Genomic DNA, 17,659 nt, shown 5'->3' with positions numbered 1-17,659 from the left:
AGCCATAAAGGATAGCCTTTGTCTTGACAAAGAGCAGTTCAGATAATGCTGGCCCATGGTGCCAGCCAGGGAACTCTGCCAGGTGTAATACAAATACAAGATGGAGTCTTTCTCTTTAGACTTTGGATTGAGCCTTCCTGTGATAAGCCATGGGAATGTTCCTGGCTGGTTTGGAAAACTGTACTAGGAATATGTGGCTGACTATCCTGGGCTAATAATGAGGCCCATCCTTTAGGGAAGGCCAGACTGCTCCAAGAATGACCCTTCCCACTCCCTAGCCCCAGCTACTTCATTCTCCCTCATGCCTGTGTCATAGCCACATGGCACAAAGAAAGCAAAGAGGTGAAGTCAGACCGACTGCTGTTACAACTATGTCTTTCTGGAGTGACTCAGTAAAGGTGTGGTGGGGGGAAAGGGAGAGCACAATCATTGATCAATCAGCCTGTTGTCTGTCAGGCACTGGAGCACTAGATGCTTTTCAGATGTGTCATTCAACCCTCACAACCAACCACCCTGGGAAGTAGGTGCTATTATTATCCCCACTTAACAATTGAGACAGGCAGCAGTGACTTACCCAGGGTGACACAGCTGGGACATGGGTGAGGCTGTTTCTTTGAACTCCTTTTCCTGACTCCAGGCCCAGCAGACTTCCCCCCACCACCACCCAGCTACCACTTAGCACGTTCACAATTCATGGAGGGGAGATGGGATGCTCTTGTCTTGTTTTCCATCAGAACAGACATTAACCTGCTGGCAAACATTAACTGCGATATCTGCTGCTAACTCATCGTTCATCCAGTTCACATACTTGTTCAGCATCATGTTCATGTCCTCCTTTGTGTGTCATATCCAAGGGGTTGTCAGAGATCAGGACATCACCAGTGGCTCAGGGACTGTACCAGAGGAACCCACCACTACCCCTGGCACTCTATCCTCCATGCAGTGTTTCGAATGATGGTGGTGGTGGTCGAAAGACCCTTGGCAACCCTATGGCCTGGCTGTCCCATGTGATCTTGGGTCTAGGCATGGGCTGGGTTTAACTATGCTCTTATGAAAATGATTCTGCAATCGGTAAAATGTAGAGACAAAGGAGCTCTTTGGAGCAGCCAGTCCACAGAGAAGCCCAGTGTATCCCATGGAAGACAAAGGAATACAACTGTCCTGGTTGGCCCAAGGCCTGGTAGTAAGTCAGAGGCCCCAAGGGGGCATGTGCCCTAAGGAGGCCTGCACCAGTGTCAACAGAGCTCAGCTAGGCTGGAGTCGATGAACTGGCCCCTGGATGACCCAGCTGGTCCTGTCCAGCCTTGGCCCTCTGACTGCCACAGGCCACACTGAACACCAGGACATTATCCCTGCTAGAACCTCAGTCAAATTTCTCTGGCCCATAGGGCCCTGTAATTTTATTTTTAAAAAAAGTTTTCATTTTAGAAGTGAGAGGTTGCTCTGATCTTTGCCTGCTCGTTCTAGTAGGGACCCATCTGGCACCATCAGACAACAGCCTGTCTTAGACACTTCATGTTGAGAACTCCACTCCATACACCCAACCTGAGGAGTCTTGGGTCCCCGGGGACTTGCCTCACTATCTGTGTGTTTATGCACATATGAATTGGGCTAGGGTGAACTGGGGGGAGACAGGCCTTCAGGCCTGGGGAGGGACACTTGCTGGATGGCCATTCTCATGGGTCAGAGCCACCTAGAAGTCAGTACAGATCAAATGCAACCGACACGTTACATGGTTTTGCTTAACAGGTTGTTTTTATGTTTGTCTTTTTTTTAATGGTAAAGATCCTATTGGTTACTGCAAAGTGACTGATGTGCCCAAAGTATCAAAATTCTATTTAGAGGGGGAAAAAGTCAAGACATTGATGCATGCTGCCATCATGACAGAGACAACAGTGATCATACCATGAGGAAACTGAGGCAAACAGGGTGAAGTGACTTGCCTAGAGTCACACTGCTAGGAAATCTCGGAGGACAGATTTGAACTCAGGTCTTCCTGACACCAGGCCCAGCATTCTATCCATGGCACCACTCAGCTGCCCAAAAGTACTAGGAGCTAGTAGCATTTCCATGGCACTTTAAGGTTTCAAAGGCCAGAGGCTGTCTCATTTGATCGACCAGTAACATTCCCGGTACTATTGCCTTGGATGGCTCCCTGGGATGTAAAATGCAATGGGGGTTCCAAGCCCAAAGGGGGGGGGGGGTGGTATGCCCTCTACATGGCAGATATCAGAGTAAGGATCAGTGCTGACACATCCAGATTCTCAGGCAGCATTCCCTCAACAGCAAGAGATGGACCCCGCCCACCCCATGCCAGCCCCAGCATCTCTCCTCGTCCCTAGCAGCGACTTCAGGTAAGAAGGACCAGAAACAAGTGTGTGGTTTTAAGAGCACTTTATTGTTCTTTAAGGCTACTTTTAAGTACAAAAAAAGATGGCCTGCCAAACCTTTTTTTTTCTTCTTCGTCCAGGTGAAACAGGCCACAGAGAATGGTATATTACAGATTTACAAACATGGAGAGAATGGTTCAGGATGAACTGCAGAAAGCTCAGCTTGGTGAAGAAACTTCACTGTGCTTTTTCTAGATCAGGGAGCTCATTCCTTTCCCGTGAAATGTTTGGTTCTCCTCTCACCAAGCTCCCTCAGGTTAGAGCATTTGGGCCCGGGCACATCAAATCCCATTCGATCTGTCCCGTCCCACCTGCCTCTACCCTGACCTATCGCAGATAAGTCAGCACCCTAGGGACCCAGCTGTTATTGACACTGTTTGCTTTCCCAATAGACAGAATGAGGACGGTCTTCACCACGTTGTTCAAGAAATGTCATTAGGAGTCACACTGTCCACAGAATCCATCTACAGTGTTAGTATTTTCCTGTTACAACACTCAGTAGCCTGTAGCGATAACAAACTAGTGGCTAGTAATGCAAATGCAGTGTTCTCATAGAATAACTGTGTTCCTGCACTTTTACTGTATCACAGACAACTCTAAAACAAAAAAAGATCAACTTTTTTCTCCAAACAAAAAAAAAAAAATGAATGATTACAATAGGAAAGGGAAAAATTAAATAGCTACATATCATTAACAAATTAATTGTTCCTCAAAAAATACCTACAAATTTCTCTGTACATTCTTTACGCACAGCGTAATGATGGTCTTAAAGTTCCCTATATAAAAAAAAGTATTTTCAAACGGTTTTCCTACAGAGAGTAGGGGCCTGGATGCCAAAGCAAGGAAGCGTCGACTACCAGAAAGATGGTAGTGAAATGTCTGGGGGGGGGAGAAGGGGAGGGTGCAGAGAGAGAGACTTTCTCTTTAAAAAACAAAACCCAGCAACAACAGAAAAGACCCCACCTCAGCAGCCACCCTACATAAATACAAGTGAGAGCCAAGCCTCTTATCATTCCACTGCACCTTTGCCAAATTAAACAGCTCAACTTCAAGCTTCTCCAAGCAAAAACAAGTAACGACGGCCCCGGATTGCGCTGTGACCATCCAACTCAGCAGCAATTTCCTAGAGGGCCCTAGGTCTGGCCAGGTGACCCAGTATCCAAAGCTCTTGATGTAACTGCACTGGGGGGAGGCTGGAATGTAGTGTGGGGAAGGGAGGAGGGAGCAAGGGGGAGAAGGGAGGGATCATATTTAATAATAATAAAACAAAGAGAAGCTGCTGTACTCCACAGCCATGTTGTTTACCATGCTTTCCTCTTTACCTAAGTTCTAGTTAGTAGCTATTAATATAGCAAATGATAATAAATGCAGTAATAACTGTATAAAGTCTTCTAATGGAGGAATGTACACCGCCTTGGCCCAGGCTTACGAGTAAGCATTCAAAACATCACTTCACAGATTGTCCGTAATCTGTTGTTCAGCCAATAGAGTTGAAGGAGCAGTTTCTGCATCTAGGGGAGTTTGAGGACAAATCCTGATGCCTCAGGAAACATATCTGTTGAAAGCACAGAGTGATGCACAAATAAATGATGCAGTCAGGCCTGGGCAACCCTAGGTCATCCTGTGACACGAACGATCACCTACTGAACGGCTTTGCTCAGGAGGCCTGGTGCCAGCTGTGAGTAAAGTGAATACCAGATACAAAAATCTTAGCGTACAACTGTACCAGCAGTGAGTATACCTAGGACTGTAACTGACAAAAATAAAACTAATTCTGAACAGAAGCTAGTTAAGTATTATGGTTTTAAAACTGTCTATACATTAATAGATACCAGCTATTTTTTTCTCATAAAACATGCATCTTTTAAAGCACTATTGAACCCACCAACCTCAGCTCTATTCTAACAAACTGCAGTGTTTAGAAAAAAAATAAAATGCCCGTGTTCGGTCGAGTAACGCAGTCCAGTTGCAAGCACCAAGCACCTGAAATCTAAAGAGAGAAAGACCTATAACCTGTATGAGACTTCCCCTTCCAAGCGGTTTTGTTAAAAAAAAAAAAATGACACACATACATGGACAGAAATGTCATTCTTAACCCTTTTTTCAGCAGTTTGCCCTCGAAATACTAGCATCTTGCCTAAAGAAGTTGCGAGCGAGGCAACTAATCCTCCTCCAATAGTGCAAATCATACGTGACAATTCTTTTCAAGTATATACATACAAAATGACTGAACGAAAAATTCAAAGCGATGGCAGCAAGCCACAGCAAGTCTCGTCTCAAGAAGCTAATTGAAAGCACAAAGCATTTTGGATCAACCACCTGTCATAATGGCTTTCAGTGAGCGAGTCAACTAGCAAGCCGCGCGTGCGCATGGCAGATTTCGGTTCCGTTAAGAGGGTCAGCAGACCTGCATCAGAGGTTTCTTTGGTAACTGAGGCAGGAAGTAAGGATGCTACATTATACAGATGTTTCACACATAGTTCCTGCTATCATGTTTGAGGGCACCCTTGTACAAATACCAAGCGAGTACAAAAAAAAAAAAAAAAGACGTTGCAAACTAACCTTTTCCCACCCCCCACCCCATCACCTACCCCCACCCCCACACTATTTTCCATTTAAGCATTGACGGTTCAAAGCTCAGGCAAACCATGCAGATTCACTTGTTCTCCAACAGAGGAGGTGTTGGTGGTCCTCTCTTCATGAGACAACGGAGGGGGAGTGATTGTGATTGACCATGTGGGAAGACGGGCTGGATGGTTGTCCTCTCCTGGAAGCTGACTCAGGACTGCTGGAAGCACCATCCTTGGCAGCCTTGATCTGCAACCACGTGTCACCCAGGGCTTTGGCAAAGTGGTCGTCCACTGACCCCGTGATGGACACAGAGTTTGCCACGGGCTCTGGTTCCTTGTAGTTCTTGCCAAGGCTCCGACGGAAGTGTTCTTCTACCACGGGGTCACAGGTAGTGGTAGCTAGAAGGAAGGCCAGGCAGAAAGTGTTCAGAACACAGTCACGCTAATTCCAAAGAGCCTGGCTGAGGGTTCCAGCACATGCCATACCCCATGTCCCTCAACCCACATTTCCTCCTTGTCATTAAAGCAGGAATACTGGCCTTCACCTGCCTATTGAAAGGTTGGACTCTTTTACCAAGCTGACCTTCAGGTAATGGCCAATTAACCCCAAAGTCTCCTCCATAGAGGAAGGAACCCAAAACACAAGAAAAGGACCAGAGTTTTCCACCATTGACTACTCCAGCCCATAGGGAACACTAGCCCCTTCAACTTCTAAATCTTTAGCCCTCATGTGGCACTTAAGCAACCTACTTCTATTGCCCATGGATTAGATTATGAAATTTCAGAGGGCAGGACTATATACCCTATACTTCTCATCTCCCTTCTTGTCTCCCGCCACCCATCTCTTCCTCTGAATGACCACAGTATTTACATCCTATACCACACAGTTGAAAGCCTCATTGTTTACCATCTCCTATCACTTATTAATTGTTCCATGTTCCTACACCCTAGCTTTCTGGTTAGTCTGAATGTTCACTAAAGCCATGTGCACTGGATGTACTCAATGAAAACTTGTTGGCAAAAACATCTATGTTGAGTAGAACACACAACACACACAATACGTTAAGGCACATCGAAAGCCCTTCTGTTAAAAGTTGGTAAACTACAGATATGATGATTGACAAATCTCGGTCCCAACCCCTGAATTAGGCAGCGTTCCACAGTGGGTCTCAGAAGTTGTACTGAGCAGGAAGGTTTGTTGGGCAGTGTATGTTGTGTCAAAACAAAATATCAATAAATTTTTTTTTGGCATAGAAATATGAAAAACATGAAATAAACATTCAGTGGTGATGAAAGATGAAGGAGGTGTCTTGACATCTATTCAAATTATTCTTGCCCTGAACAGCAAAGGGAATGGGGACTAACAAATTTTTTAAAACTTTTTTTTAAGAGTTATAATTTATAAACAAAGTTAACAGCACTTTTTGAACCAACAGGGTTTCCCCATGATCTGTTTTTCTTTCAAAGTGAAGGAGTAGGAAGACAGAGTTCACTTACTACTTGGAGGCCGCCTGTAGTTTGCTGGTGTAGATGAGACGCACCCACTGTGGGCGATGGGGCAGTGAGAGAGGTTGCAGTTACGATTGCTTGCAGAGGCACAGGTGATCACTGAGGGGCGGTTCTAAGGACACAGGGCAAGAATGGACGGAAGTTTAGTTCACTTGCAAAACTACTGGCCGCTAGGTGTTCATTCTCCCTTCCTCCCTCTCAAAGGAGCTACCTGGAATGAACCCTGTTCCCATCCAAGTGGATGCATGATGTACTTCACAAGGAATCAGGAAAGAATATGGTTGGTTTGGTTCTGGCTATCAAGTCTGGCCAAAGGCAAGAAGGAAGCACAGTGGATAGAGGGCTCAGCATGGTGTCAAGGAAGACCTGAGTTCAAATCCTGCCTCAGATACCTTTCTAAGTCTCAGTTTCCTCATCTATAAAATGGAGATTATAATTGCACCTACCTCCCAGGGGTGATGGAAATATAAACTAAGACAAGATTTGTACAGCATTTTGCAAAATTCTACATAAATGCTAGCTAGTATCATCATTATCATCATCATCATTATAGCTTTTAAAGGGTAGGGACTAAATAATTAAAACAATTATTTAAATTGTTTTCTTCCCAGTCCAGTGCACTATGCCTAGTAATCTATTAATCAATGTTTCTCAAGTTGAACTACCTATTAACATTCCCTTTCCTGTCACCTCTCCACCACTTTACAAAACCAAAGAATGGGATTCTCTTCTCCAAGAGCGAAAATAGAGACTTTAGAAGAAACAACAAAAAAAGGAGTTTTATATCTCCAGTTGAAACCTCACAGTCTGAAACCTCAGGTTGAACAAGTCATGGGGTGGGCAGGTGCTTCAGGATGGAGCACACTCAGGACCTCGCCAGCAGGCAGCTCCTAACAGCTCTGGCTTCTCTTTGCCCCATTTTGGACCCTACAAAATATTAATCTCTTCTGGCCCATCTCTCCTATGTCAGGAATGTCAAAATTTCTCCTGCTGTCACAATCCCTCCCCCCTCCCCCAAAGAAGTGTCCACAACTTTCTTTGGGAGTCTTTTGTGGGAGGGGTTCTGTGTGGGGGTAGGGGCATGGAGAGAAGCCTCCAATCTAAAAAGCCATTGAAACAGGAGTCTGCTGCACAAGCCCTTGGCTACACTGGTCTCCCCCATAAAAACTGGAGTCAATTGGAGAGGAGTTTGGATACACAGAGATTCACTCCTCACTTGACTTTGCTGAAATACATAGCACTTGTCAAAGGTGAATGTGTGTCTGTGTGTGCACACACCTACCTGTACATGCATGTACCCATCCTCTTACATCAATCCCACCTAACTCAAATGATATCAGTCATTCATTCCAAGCTACCAGGCATTCACGTATACAGCAGAGATGACTTACGGATACAGTAGGTGTTTGCACAGTTACAGTGTATTAGGCATGTTCATGGAGGCCATAGCTTTAGAGGCAGAAAAACCTGGGAGATCACCTACGCCAACCACTTCATTTTAAAGGAGAAAATAATAAGATCCAATTGCTTACCCAAGGACATGCTGAAAAGAAGTCAAAGAAAGGAGCGAGTCTAGATGGTTCAGTACAAATCCCATCATGGGAGGAAGGAATCTGACATGTCGATGGGGTTGAGCATAACTCTTTTCTTTTCTAAGTTCCAATCTGTGTTCATCTGGGGGCTGCCATCATCTCCTCTTGTGGGCTCAGAAGAGATCAGTATTTTGCAGAACTCAAAATGGGGCCTTCGCCAGAAAGAGAGAGAGACCACACGGCTGCCAGCGACCAACCCCTGTCAGTGTCTGAGCTGGTTATAACATGATTTACCATCGGAACTGTTTTTCTTTTAAAAAACTCTCTGCCTTCCTGCTTATGAAATCCTCTAAAAGCCAAGTCTAGAGGGCTGAGAAGAACCTAACTCTCTTTCCAATGGCATTCTCCAGACTTCTCTCTGTGAGGTACACACAGCCTAGCAATGCTCTCCAGCAACCTTCCAACCCTATGATGTTCTCTTGGTTTGGCAGGGGAAAAAAAGAGGTCGAGAACCCTAGCACAGACATGCAAACACATGTGTACACTTTTCACACGTCCACTGCCACTGACGACATCCCTCATTTGGAATCCTAAAATGTCAGAAATGAGATGAGGGAGGTGGGGAAAGTAGGGGAAGTGAGATCAGACGAGAATAAATCTCCAAGGTCCCTTACAACTCTAAGGATCTCACATTCTATGATTATCTAATCCAACCTCCTTTTACAGATAAGGAAATAGAAGCCCAGACACATCAAGTCAATGGTCTATATTATTTCTCCCCCCCCCACCTACTCCCCCAGGCAGCTTCTTTGAATGGATTTCTAAGCCAGATGGCCATAAAGATCAGCATGGAATGAATGGCACCACCTGTTGTCACTTCTTGCTCATGTTCTAAAACCTAGACTTTATTCAGCCTCACCTTCACTAATGGTGCCTTCAAAGCCTCCCCTCCTGGTATCCTCAGCACATTTTGCTATAAAACTGTGATGTACCTCTGTCACTTTCCATAATCCACTTCAACCTTCCTGTTCAAGAACCTTGCCTATCCCACTTGGCTTAATCCATGCTGTAGAGGAAGGTGTTCACTGACAGCACTATTGAACTTCAATACTGCCTGCCTGTCCATGCTGACCCAATGATGGGTGACCGAAATCCTGGCCACAAAACTACTCCTCTCTTGTAGCTTCCCCTTGCCTACATCACTTCTTGCTAAATTTCCACTTTAGCCAAACAGCCATAGGAAATACTTAAGTCAAACAAATGAAATCAAGACAAACCTTTGGAAACAGATGAACATGAAGGGGCTAAAGGTCAAGAAGAGGCAGGTTGGAACACCCAGAAGAGAATCATATACTTGGGTCAAGGCTGGCAGCTCTGTTATCACACGACACCAGGGGGAGATGAAAAGCTGAACTTCTCCTTGTTAGTTGCCAATGAATCAACAGTTGAGGGGGAAGGAAAAGTAAAGAGGATAGCCCATGCCATTAGGTCAGCTGGTTATAGCACTGCTAAGACAGCCAAAGCTCATCCAAGTAGGGAGCATTTATAGGATGGCTGGTTGGAATATTTAATTCTTAAAAAAGTAAAAAAAAGAAAAACATTCCAACAAAATTCTGAGCACACATCAATTCTGCATCCTTGGTTATGATCTTTCCTACCTCAAGCAGAGGGACATGACTTCACCCAGTGCCTTGCCTGTGACCCAATCTTGGAAGGTTCTTAATAAATGTTTGTTGATTAGAGACCCAGGACAAGGGAGGATGCCCCTATTGATGTACACTCCTCACAAGCTTCCTAATGAAAAGGACTACATCTTATCTCTCTCTGTATCTGCTCAGTGCCCTCACGAACACTGCATTAGGCTCATCTCCGGCCACAAAATTCACAGAATGGACAACACCTCCTGAGGCTAACAGGCGTCCCTACTATTCACAACATCTTCTGAAGAATGGTTTCCCAAAAGCTTCCTTCCTCCTCTCCTGCTTCCATCTCAAGAGATGAAAGGTGAACCAGACTTTAGAACCAAAAGAGATTACTTGGTGCAATCCACTCACTGTACAAATGAAGAAACTGAGACCTCAGAGAACTTCAGAAAAACTGCTCAGTGTTATGAAGTGAGCCAGTGGCCAGGCCTGTACAGTGGTTTCACATGTAAAGGGCTTCTGGCAATCCCACTTCCTCAACAGCCAAAACAGTATGTTCTGAGCGGATGGTCTTAAGTGCATCTAATCAAACCCCAACAATACATCCATCTAACGCTTATTGCCACTATTTACCTTGCCTGTTTCCTATTCCAATTCTTGGTACGTCATCCCAAACAGAAAGCAAAGACCCAACCCCACAGACCATAGAATGTTATGAGCTGGATAAGTATCGCTACTCCTGGAGTTCCTAACTTCCTGTGTGTCCCAGACTCAGCTGGAAGTCCAGAGAAGCCTAGAGACCTCTTCTCAGAATAACGTTTTTAAACCCATCCTAAGTGACATACCTGCTGCCGTTCCACAGAGGTCAATGTTGGAGAGATGCCAACTGTTCTGCTGGCATCCATGCTGTTTTTGGTCAGTGCAAGAGGTTGCTCCATGGTGATGCTGGGGATGGAGGCATACATGTGATTGCCATGCAGACTCATGGTGGGAGCCACAGCACGTTCAATGGGGCTGCGACTTCTTTCCCGGTGTTCTTTTCGGCAATCCCCATTCTTGCTTCTGGTAAGGAAACACGGACACATGAAGTTCAATGCTTGGCACTTAACAAAAGGTTGATAATGAAAGGAACCATTCATACACTTGCACAACTGCACCAGAGGTTACCACCTTCATTGTCTTTTGTTGATAGACTCTGACAGAGCAACTCAGTTAATCTATTCAAAACTTTGACTTTTTGGTTGGATTCATGATTTTTATGGAAATCTTTCTACAACATCCTATTTACATTTCTATTTTTTTAATGAAAAAAATGGGAGAGAATAAATGGAAAACTAAGTCTTACACTGCCTGGATTTGGCTTCATTCTGCAGTGAGGTGACACAGGCCCAGAGGACAGAGCACTGGGCCTAGACTCAGGAAGACCTGAGTTCAAACCCAGCCTCATACACTTTTCCTCTGCGTGACAGTGAGCAAGTCACAAAGTCACATAAACTCTGCTTGCCTCAGTTTCCCCAACTGTAAAATGAGGATAATAAAAGAACCCAAGTGAGAAACTATCTATAAAAAGTGCTCAGTCCAGTACCTGACATGCTATATTCCCTTTCCTTCAGGCAATGAAGTAAGAGATTGAACATTTGCTTGCTTGTTTTCCAAATAAGTCAATCAACAATCATTTACTGTCACTGTCTAGGCCCAGAGCTGTGTGAAAGCTCTGTGAGGAGACAGAATTAGTTAAAAAAAAAAAGTTACTGAAAGACTTTATAACTTAATTAGGAAGATTAATACACTTTTTTTTTTAAAGACAACATAATTAAGTGCTGAGTTAGATAGTATGAACCCTAAGCCCTGTAGGAATTCAAGACAAGATGGTGGGAATCAGAAGAAATCTTAGGTTTTCTCCTTAAGCAGCTGACACTCTAACACAAAACTGTCAAACATGTAGAGTACGGACTTCATGTAACTTGGAAATATTTAACAAAATACAAATACAATACAAATTAGATAATGTCACTATCAGGTTTTCTAAGTCAATGAAGCAGTCCTCATTTCTATTGGAGTTCCATACTGGTGATCAGTCAAGACCAACATAATAAATAAGTTATGGCCAAGGCCTAAGAACTAGATTCTAGGGTCCAGGGGGGCACAGAAGAGCCAACAAGAAAAGAATAATCAGGGGAGGCTTCACGGACTAAGTATGACTTAAATTGGGCCTTGAACAATAGGTAGGATTTGGGAAAAATGCCCAAAGGCCTTTTCTTCTTTCAGGGAGAAGCAGAGGCAGCTACAAGGCATGGGGCGCTTGGAAGAATCCTGCCTCAGACACTAGCTCTAAGTCTAAGTCTAGTTCGCTATCTTCCCAGGCTGGCTGTGCAGATTGTGTGTGTGTGTGTGTGTGTGTGTGTGTGTGTGTGTGTGTGTGTGTGTGTGCGTGCACGTGTACAACGTATTTTTGCAAAACTCAAGATGTTATAGAAATGCTGTCTACAGTTACCTTAATACTATTCTGTTCAGTTTTTTTTAAATAGCATTTCCATGTGCTCAGATCTCTCTGTAAATAAACCCAGTAGGGCCTGAGTGGGAATTATCCACATAAGCTGAATCCATTCATTTCCTGGTTTACAGTAACGCTGTATAATCTCCTAGCCAATAAACCCCACATTCTCTCACAGTGACACATAGACATACCACTGCTATTTATGTTGTATTCCCTTTCTTTTCTGGAACTAGACTAGGAAATGGGGGGGAGGGGCAGGGGTGCATGAGGGAGAGGAGGCAAGTCCTAACTGTGGATTGATGAGTCTTATACTATAAATCCTGACAGTACTTGAGATTTACAGCCTAATCTTTTACCTAGCAGAGTCAAAGTTGTTTTTTAGAACAAGCACTGGACCCAAGGACACAGGTTCTGGGTTTAAATCTTGGCTCTGCTTTTGTAGCTTTGGGCAAGTCACTATCCCTCCCTAGGTCTCACTTTCCTCATCCAGTCAGACTCTAAATTGTATGGGCGTATGGTTGACAGTGGTGACCTCCAATTAATCAAATACTCTGTCTGTAAGAGTTAACATAACCTGTTACATGGATGTTTTCAAAAAATCTGAACGGTAAAAAAAAAATGCATTTAATACGGAAAATATATGGATATAATTTAATCTTTCTTTGATGGTTCAGAAGGCATGACAAGATGGCTCTATGGTGCCTTAGGGGTCTCATCATAAACATCAATGATCACTGTCTAGCAGATGTGCAGAAGTGCCTGTGAATGGTATGCTGACTGACAGAACTCTTGATAAACCGGCTTCTATTGTACTACAGTATTTACTCTGAAACATAAAATCCATTGATGTGGGAAGGAACTACGTGAGTACATATGCTTCCCTGGCACTACATATGTCTACTTTCATTTTTGAAAGAAAGAGAAAAATGTTTTTTCCTGTGAAAATAATGCTTTTCTCCCCTCTGGGCAATGCCCCTTGACAGAAACTTGGGTCACTTGGAATCCTGAAGCTGAAAAGGATCTTAACCCAGCCTATTTTTTTAAAAAAGGAGGAAACTGAGATCTAAAAAACCCTACCTAAGTCACAGTGTATGAGTGGCTCGTTTCCAGAGAGGAACTTTCTATGAGCAGGAAGTGGATTCACGGATCTTGGTGGCCAAATTCTACCAATGTCAAGTTGGGGAAGTACATTGGACAGCAATAAATGCATACCTGCAAAGGCTAAAGACAGACCACTAAACACTAGGAATGGGTCAAATGCTGGAATATGACTTTTTCCGTGACTGACTGAGAAGAATAAAAAGTCCATCCGGTGAGCTGAAACAGAGACCACTGCCATGGTAGGGCCAATGAGTGACAGACACAACGCCCAAAAAGAACATAATCCGGAGTGCTCATAGGTTAATTTTAGCAAAATTATACATTGCTCTCACATCTCTAGTTCATTTTCCCAGTTCCCAGGACTCAAAAACAGACATTGTTTTCCATGTTTCTCCCCAATGAATCATAACCAAGGCCCCAGCGTTTAGCAAGCATCATGTGCTTCCATGGCTGTCAGAACCAAACCACACACATCCTGCCTGGGAGATAAAAGTCTGCCCCACTCCGGTTAAAAATAAAGCTTGCTAATTAAAAACAATGCTTCAGCACCACCAAGGTTTTAAGTGGTTCAAAGGTAAGCAAGTTACCAGGCGCCTGAGAGATAGCCTGGCACTCCTACCACCTGGAAAGCCGATGTTCAGCAAATTGGCTCAGAGCTGGACTGTTCACACTATCCTGGAGAAGCAGGCTTCTCTGGCCAAATGTTTTAAGAGAGGAAAACGGAAAGGAGGGGATAAAGAGGAGAGGCCCGATGAAGGGAACAGCTTTTGTACATTTTCCTCCAGCACAAAGTTTCCTAGGGAATGTATGCCAAATATTTTACTATACTCTCTGCATTGAGAAATAAGAAATGTCCACAATCTTTGGCAGAAAAATCGGAGATTCCCAACAGTCAAACTGTAAACGTATTCATCGCAGGAAGAAATAACCCTGCTTCCACTTGTAATTCTCATTAAAATGAGATTTTCTCTTTCCTTAAGCAAATACCCGAAGTGCGGAGTTCAGGGCAGGCTCTTCAGAATGTATCATTTGACATTAGCCTAAGGGTTTAATACGAGTGTCAGACACCAAGTTTTATTAACTCTTTGTGGTGATTCTCAGTCTGAGTAGCTCTGAAGTTGGAGGGTGGGAGAGGAGCAGCAAATTTTGTAAATGCTGCTTAGGAATGATGGTGAGTTCTTGTTCAGGGACACGGAACTGAGCACTCCTGCAGAATGCAGACACAGTGCACCAACCCAAATGGCAGGGAGGAAAGAAGGGAGCCCTAGTAGTCCCTTGTCTTTCCCACACACCAGCACCCACATTACACAAAGCATCCATTTTGAGGCCCGAATTAGCTCTTCTGGATGCCTGCTTCTTCTGGCACCAGTGAATTAAAGGCCTATGTGACAATGTCCACTCTGAAGCCAGCCTAGGCATGAGCTATTGGGAAAAGTGGCAGTGGCCCCAGGAGCCAGGGCACAGCCAGAAGGAAACAGGCAGACACTGGGATCAGGGCCAAGAAAGCAAAACATCCTCCCACTCAGCCAGCCTCCTCCTACCCATCATCAAGAAAGTTCTTGATGGAGGCTCTATCTGCCTACACTACTGGGCATTATTCAAAGTACCCTGACAGCTTTCTAAGAGCTTACTCTTTCACATGGGGCTGGCACATCTCTGTTTAAAGTTCTTCAATTTGTACTAACCATCCCTCTGAGCTTCAGCCCTATGAGGTCAGCCATTTCTTTTTTTTTTTTTTTTTTTTTTTTTTTACAGAGAAGAAAGTTAAGAGTCCAGGTAAGCAGCTTGGCTAAAGTCAGCTCACTCCAAAGCAGCTGAGCCAGGTCTTCTGACTGCCATGCTCTGTCCATCATCCTTTACATAAAGGAAAATAAACAATGACCACCCACTTCCTCTTCAGGCCCTCCCCCCAAACCACTCAATTCCCTGTTCCCCTCTCTTTTCTCTCCATCACCACATGGCCTAGCAGCTTGTGGTCAGAAATAAGTTCCAGGATCAGGGCTGAGACTCACCAACTACCAAGCCATTCCAAGATTACAGATCATCACCTTCCTGAGTTTTGGTTTCTCATTCACTGGAATACTGTTAAATGTAATACCTACCTACCTAATGGGTAGCTAGGTGGCACACTGGATTAGAGCACCAGCACTGGAGTCAGGAAAACCTGAGTTAAAATCTGGCTTCAGACAGTTACCAGCTGTGTGACCCTGGGCAAGTCACTTAACCCTGTTTGTCTCAGTTTCCTCATCTGTAAAATAAGCTGGGGAAGGAAGTGGCAAACCACTCCAGCATCTTTGCCAAGAAAAACCTGAAGAGTCAAACACAACTGAAAAACAACAAAAACCAACCTAACAAGGCATTTAATTGTCTTTTTTGAAGAGTATTTCGTAAACTGTAAGCTGTAATTATTATTAGCACTCATTTGGCATATAATTAATAATAATACTATCTAGTGCTTATGCAGTATTTCAAGCTTTGGGAAGTATCTTACAAATAATATCTCTCAACTATCCTGGGAGGTAGGTGCTATTATTATCCCCATTTTACACATGAGGAAACTGAGGCAAGGAAAAGTTAAGTGACTTGCCCAGGGTCAAAGAGGAGAAAGGAAGTGTCTGAGACAGGATTTGAACTCAGGTCTTCCTGATTCCGGGGCCCAGTATTCTATCCACTGTACCCCTTCATTTTACAGCTAAAGAAACTAGGGACCAATGAATTTAAGATCTGCCTAAGGTTTTCATTAGAGGCAGGAGAACCTAAACACTCATTAGACTATAGTAAACAAACTCTTTACATTATGGGTTAATTGATGGAACTTGGTGCTGGGTGAAGGATTTATAGGAATTTATTGAAGACGGAATTCATGAGAGGTCTTTCTTCTTGGAAGAGGTTTAATTTCAAGAGCAATTTAAATACGCTCTTGGCCTTTGGAAAACTCCAGCTAAAGCTTCTTCTTTTTAACGTTACATACAGTTAATCATCATCTCATCCACAACGCTTCCAAATCCTTCCCCCACCCCGTTTCCCCCACCTCTTCTGAACTGGCTAATTCATTGTTTCCCAAACCCTTGCATCATATAACCCTTTGGCATGTGACAAAGGACATCCTGGATGTGCTGCAACAGCCTGGACTTCCTCACTTCCTTGGCCAACTTCTGACTAAGAAGCTGGAGAGGGAGGAATAACCAGAGTGGAGAAAGAGTAGCCAGGGAGAGTGGGGGGGGGTGGTGGTGGTTAGGGGGATGAGCAGTACAGATAAATGACTAGACTATGAACCATTCCTAGTAGGTACATAGTAAGAGTTTGTTGAATTAATGTCTGAATTTGGAAGGAGGAGGAGGAAGAGACGCCATTCCTAAATATATCACCTGACAAGTTAATTAGTACATCAAAGACTGGGAAAAGGACAGGAAACATTGGTACACATGGCTACTTCCAATTTCATCCCTCCAACCACACCTTCCAAAATCTCCGTAGAGAAGGAACCCTCTTTGTGCTTACCACACACACTCGGCTTGAGGAGGAGGTGGGGAGAAAAGAGAAAAGGACACAGAAGATAAGCTTTATTGTACAGTGAGGGACTAACTGAAAATGATACATAACATAGTATGAAACCTTCAAAGAAAAAAACATTATTCTAATTATTCTAAATTCCAATTATTCTAAAAGGTGCCCAGAAGAGAGAAGAAAACCCAATGTGTTTTTGGACCGTTCTTTTACTGCTTTTTCCAGGTAAAAGCATTTATCTAGATGTTATTACCCTCCAAGAAGCTTTACCTTTACAGTAATAACGATAGCAGCAGATGTTTAAAGTCCTTTAGACCCATTATCTCATCTGAACCTCACAGTAACTCATCAAAGTCCCCCCTGTTTTACAGATGACCCACTGGAATCAAGTTAAATAACTTACCCATGGTCACAGAACTAATCAGCTTACAACACTTAACTATTTCTTGAAAACATTGTTTTTTCAGCCAAGGGTCACAATTATTAAAACAATAAGCTATTTCTATAAATCCCTTTCAACTTCCATGTCATATGGCCACCATCTTGCCATGGCCACCTGCGTAGACTCCAAGACTTTGGTCTTAAGTTGCCTTATGAAAACAAAGATTAAGTACCTACTAAGACCTTTTTCTGCATTCATCAAGTACAGATTCTTTATGAATGTCAAGTCTATGAATCGTTTGTATATATTTGTTTGCATGTCTCCCCACCTTACATATGAGCTCCTGGAGAGTAGGGTCTGTTTATCGCCTTTTTTTGTCTCCCCAGTATGATATTGCTGTGTGACCTTGGGAAAGTCACTTAACCAGCTCCCTGGAGAGCCTCAGTTTAACTAGCTCTACTTGGGTCTCAGTTTCTTTATCTGTAAAATGAAAGGGTTTAACCAGATTGCTTTTCAGGTCCTTTCTAG

At 43.7% G+C, this 17,659-nt stretch overlaps 1 protein-coding gene across 8 annotated transcripts in view; it reads right to left on the bottom strand.

Annotated features, from left to right (window-relative positions):
• Positions 1 to 2,379: 2,379 nt before the first annotated feature.
• VGLL4 (vestigial like family member 4) overlaps positions 2,380 to 17,659 on the bottom strand; it is a 182,306-nt gene continuing 167,026 nt past the window's right edge. For all 8 annotated transcript variants that reach the window (XM_072598473.1, XM_072598472.1, XM_072598474.1 and 5 more), the window contains 3 exons: positions 10,490 to 10,706; positions 6,458 to 6,581; positions 2,380 to 5,359 (listed from right to left, as the gene is read on the bottom strand). In XM_072598473.1, coding sequence (XP_072454574.1) covers positions 5,088 to 5,359; positions 6,458 to 6,581; positions 10,490 to 10,706 — 613 coding nt within the window. In that variant the 3' untranslated portion in view covers positions 2,380 to 5,087. The remainder of the gene's footprint in view (positions 5,360 to 6,457; positions 6,582 to 10,489; positions 10,707 to 17,659) is intronic.

The sequence above is a fragment of the Notamacropus eugenii genome, chromosome 3, assembly GCF_028372415.1.
Source record: "Notamacropus eugenii isolate mMacEug1 chromosome 3, mMacEug1.pri_v2, whole genome shotgun sequence".
Lineage (NCBI taxonomy): Eukaryota > Metazoa > Chordata > Mammalia > Diprotodontia > Macropodidae > Notamacropus > Notamacropus eugenii.
Note: the sequence above shows the minus strand (reverse complement) of the source record. Positions and strands in the feature narration are given on the sequence as shown.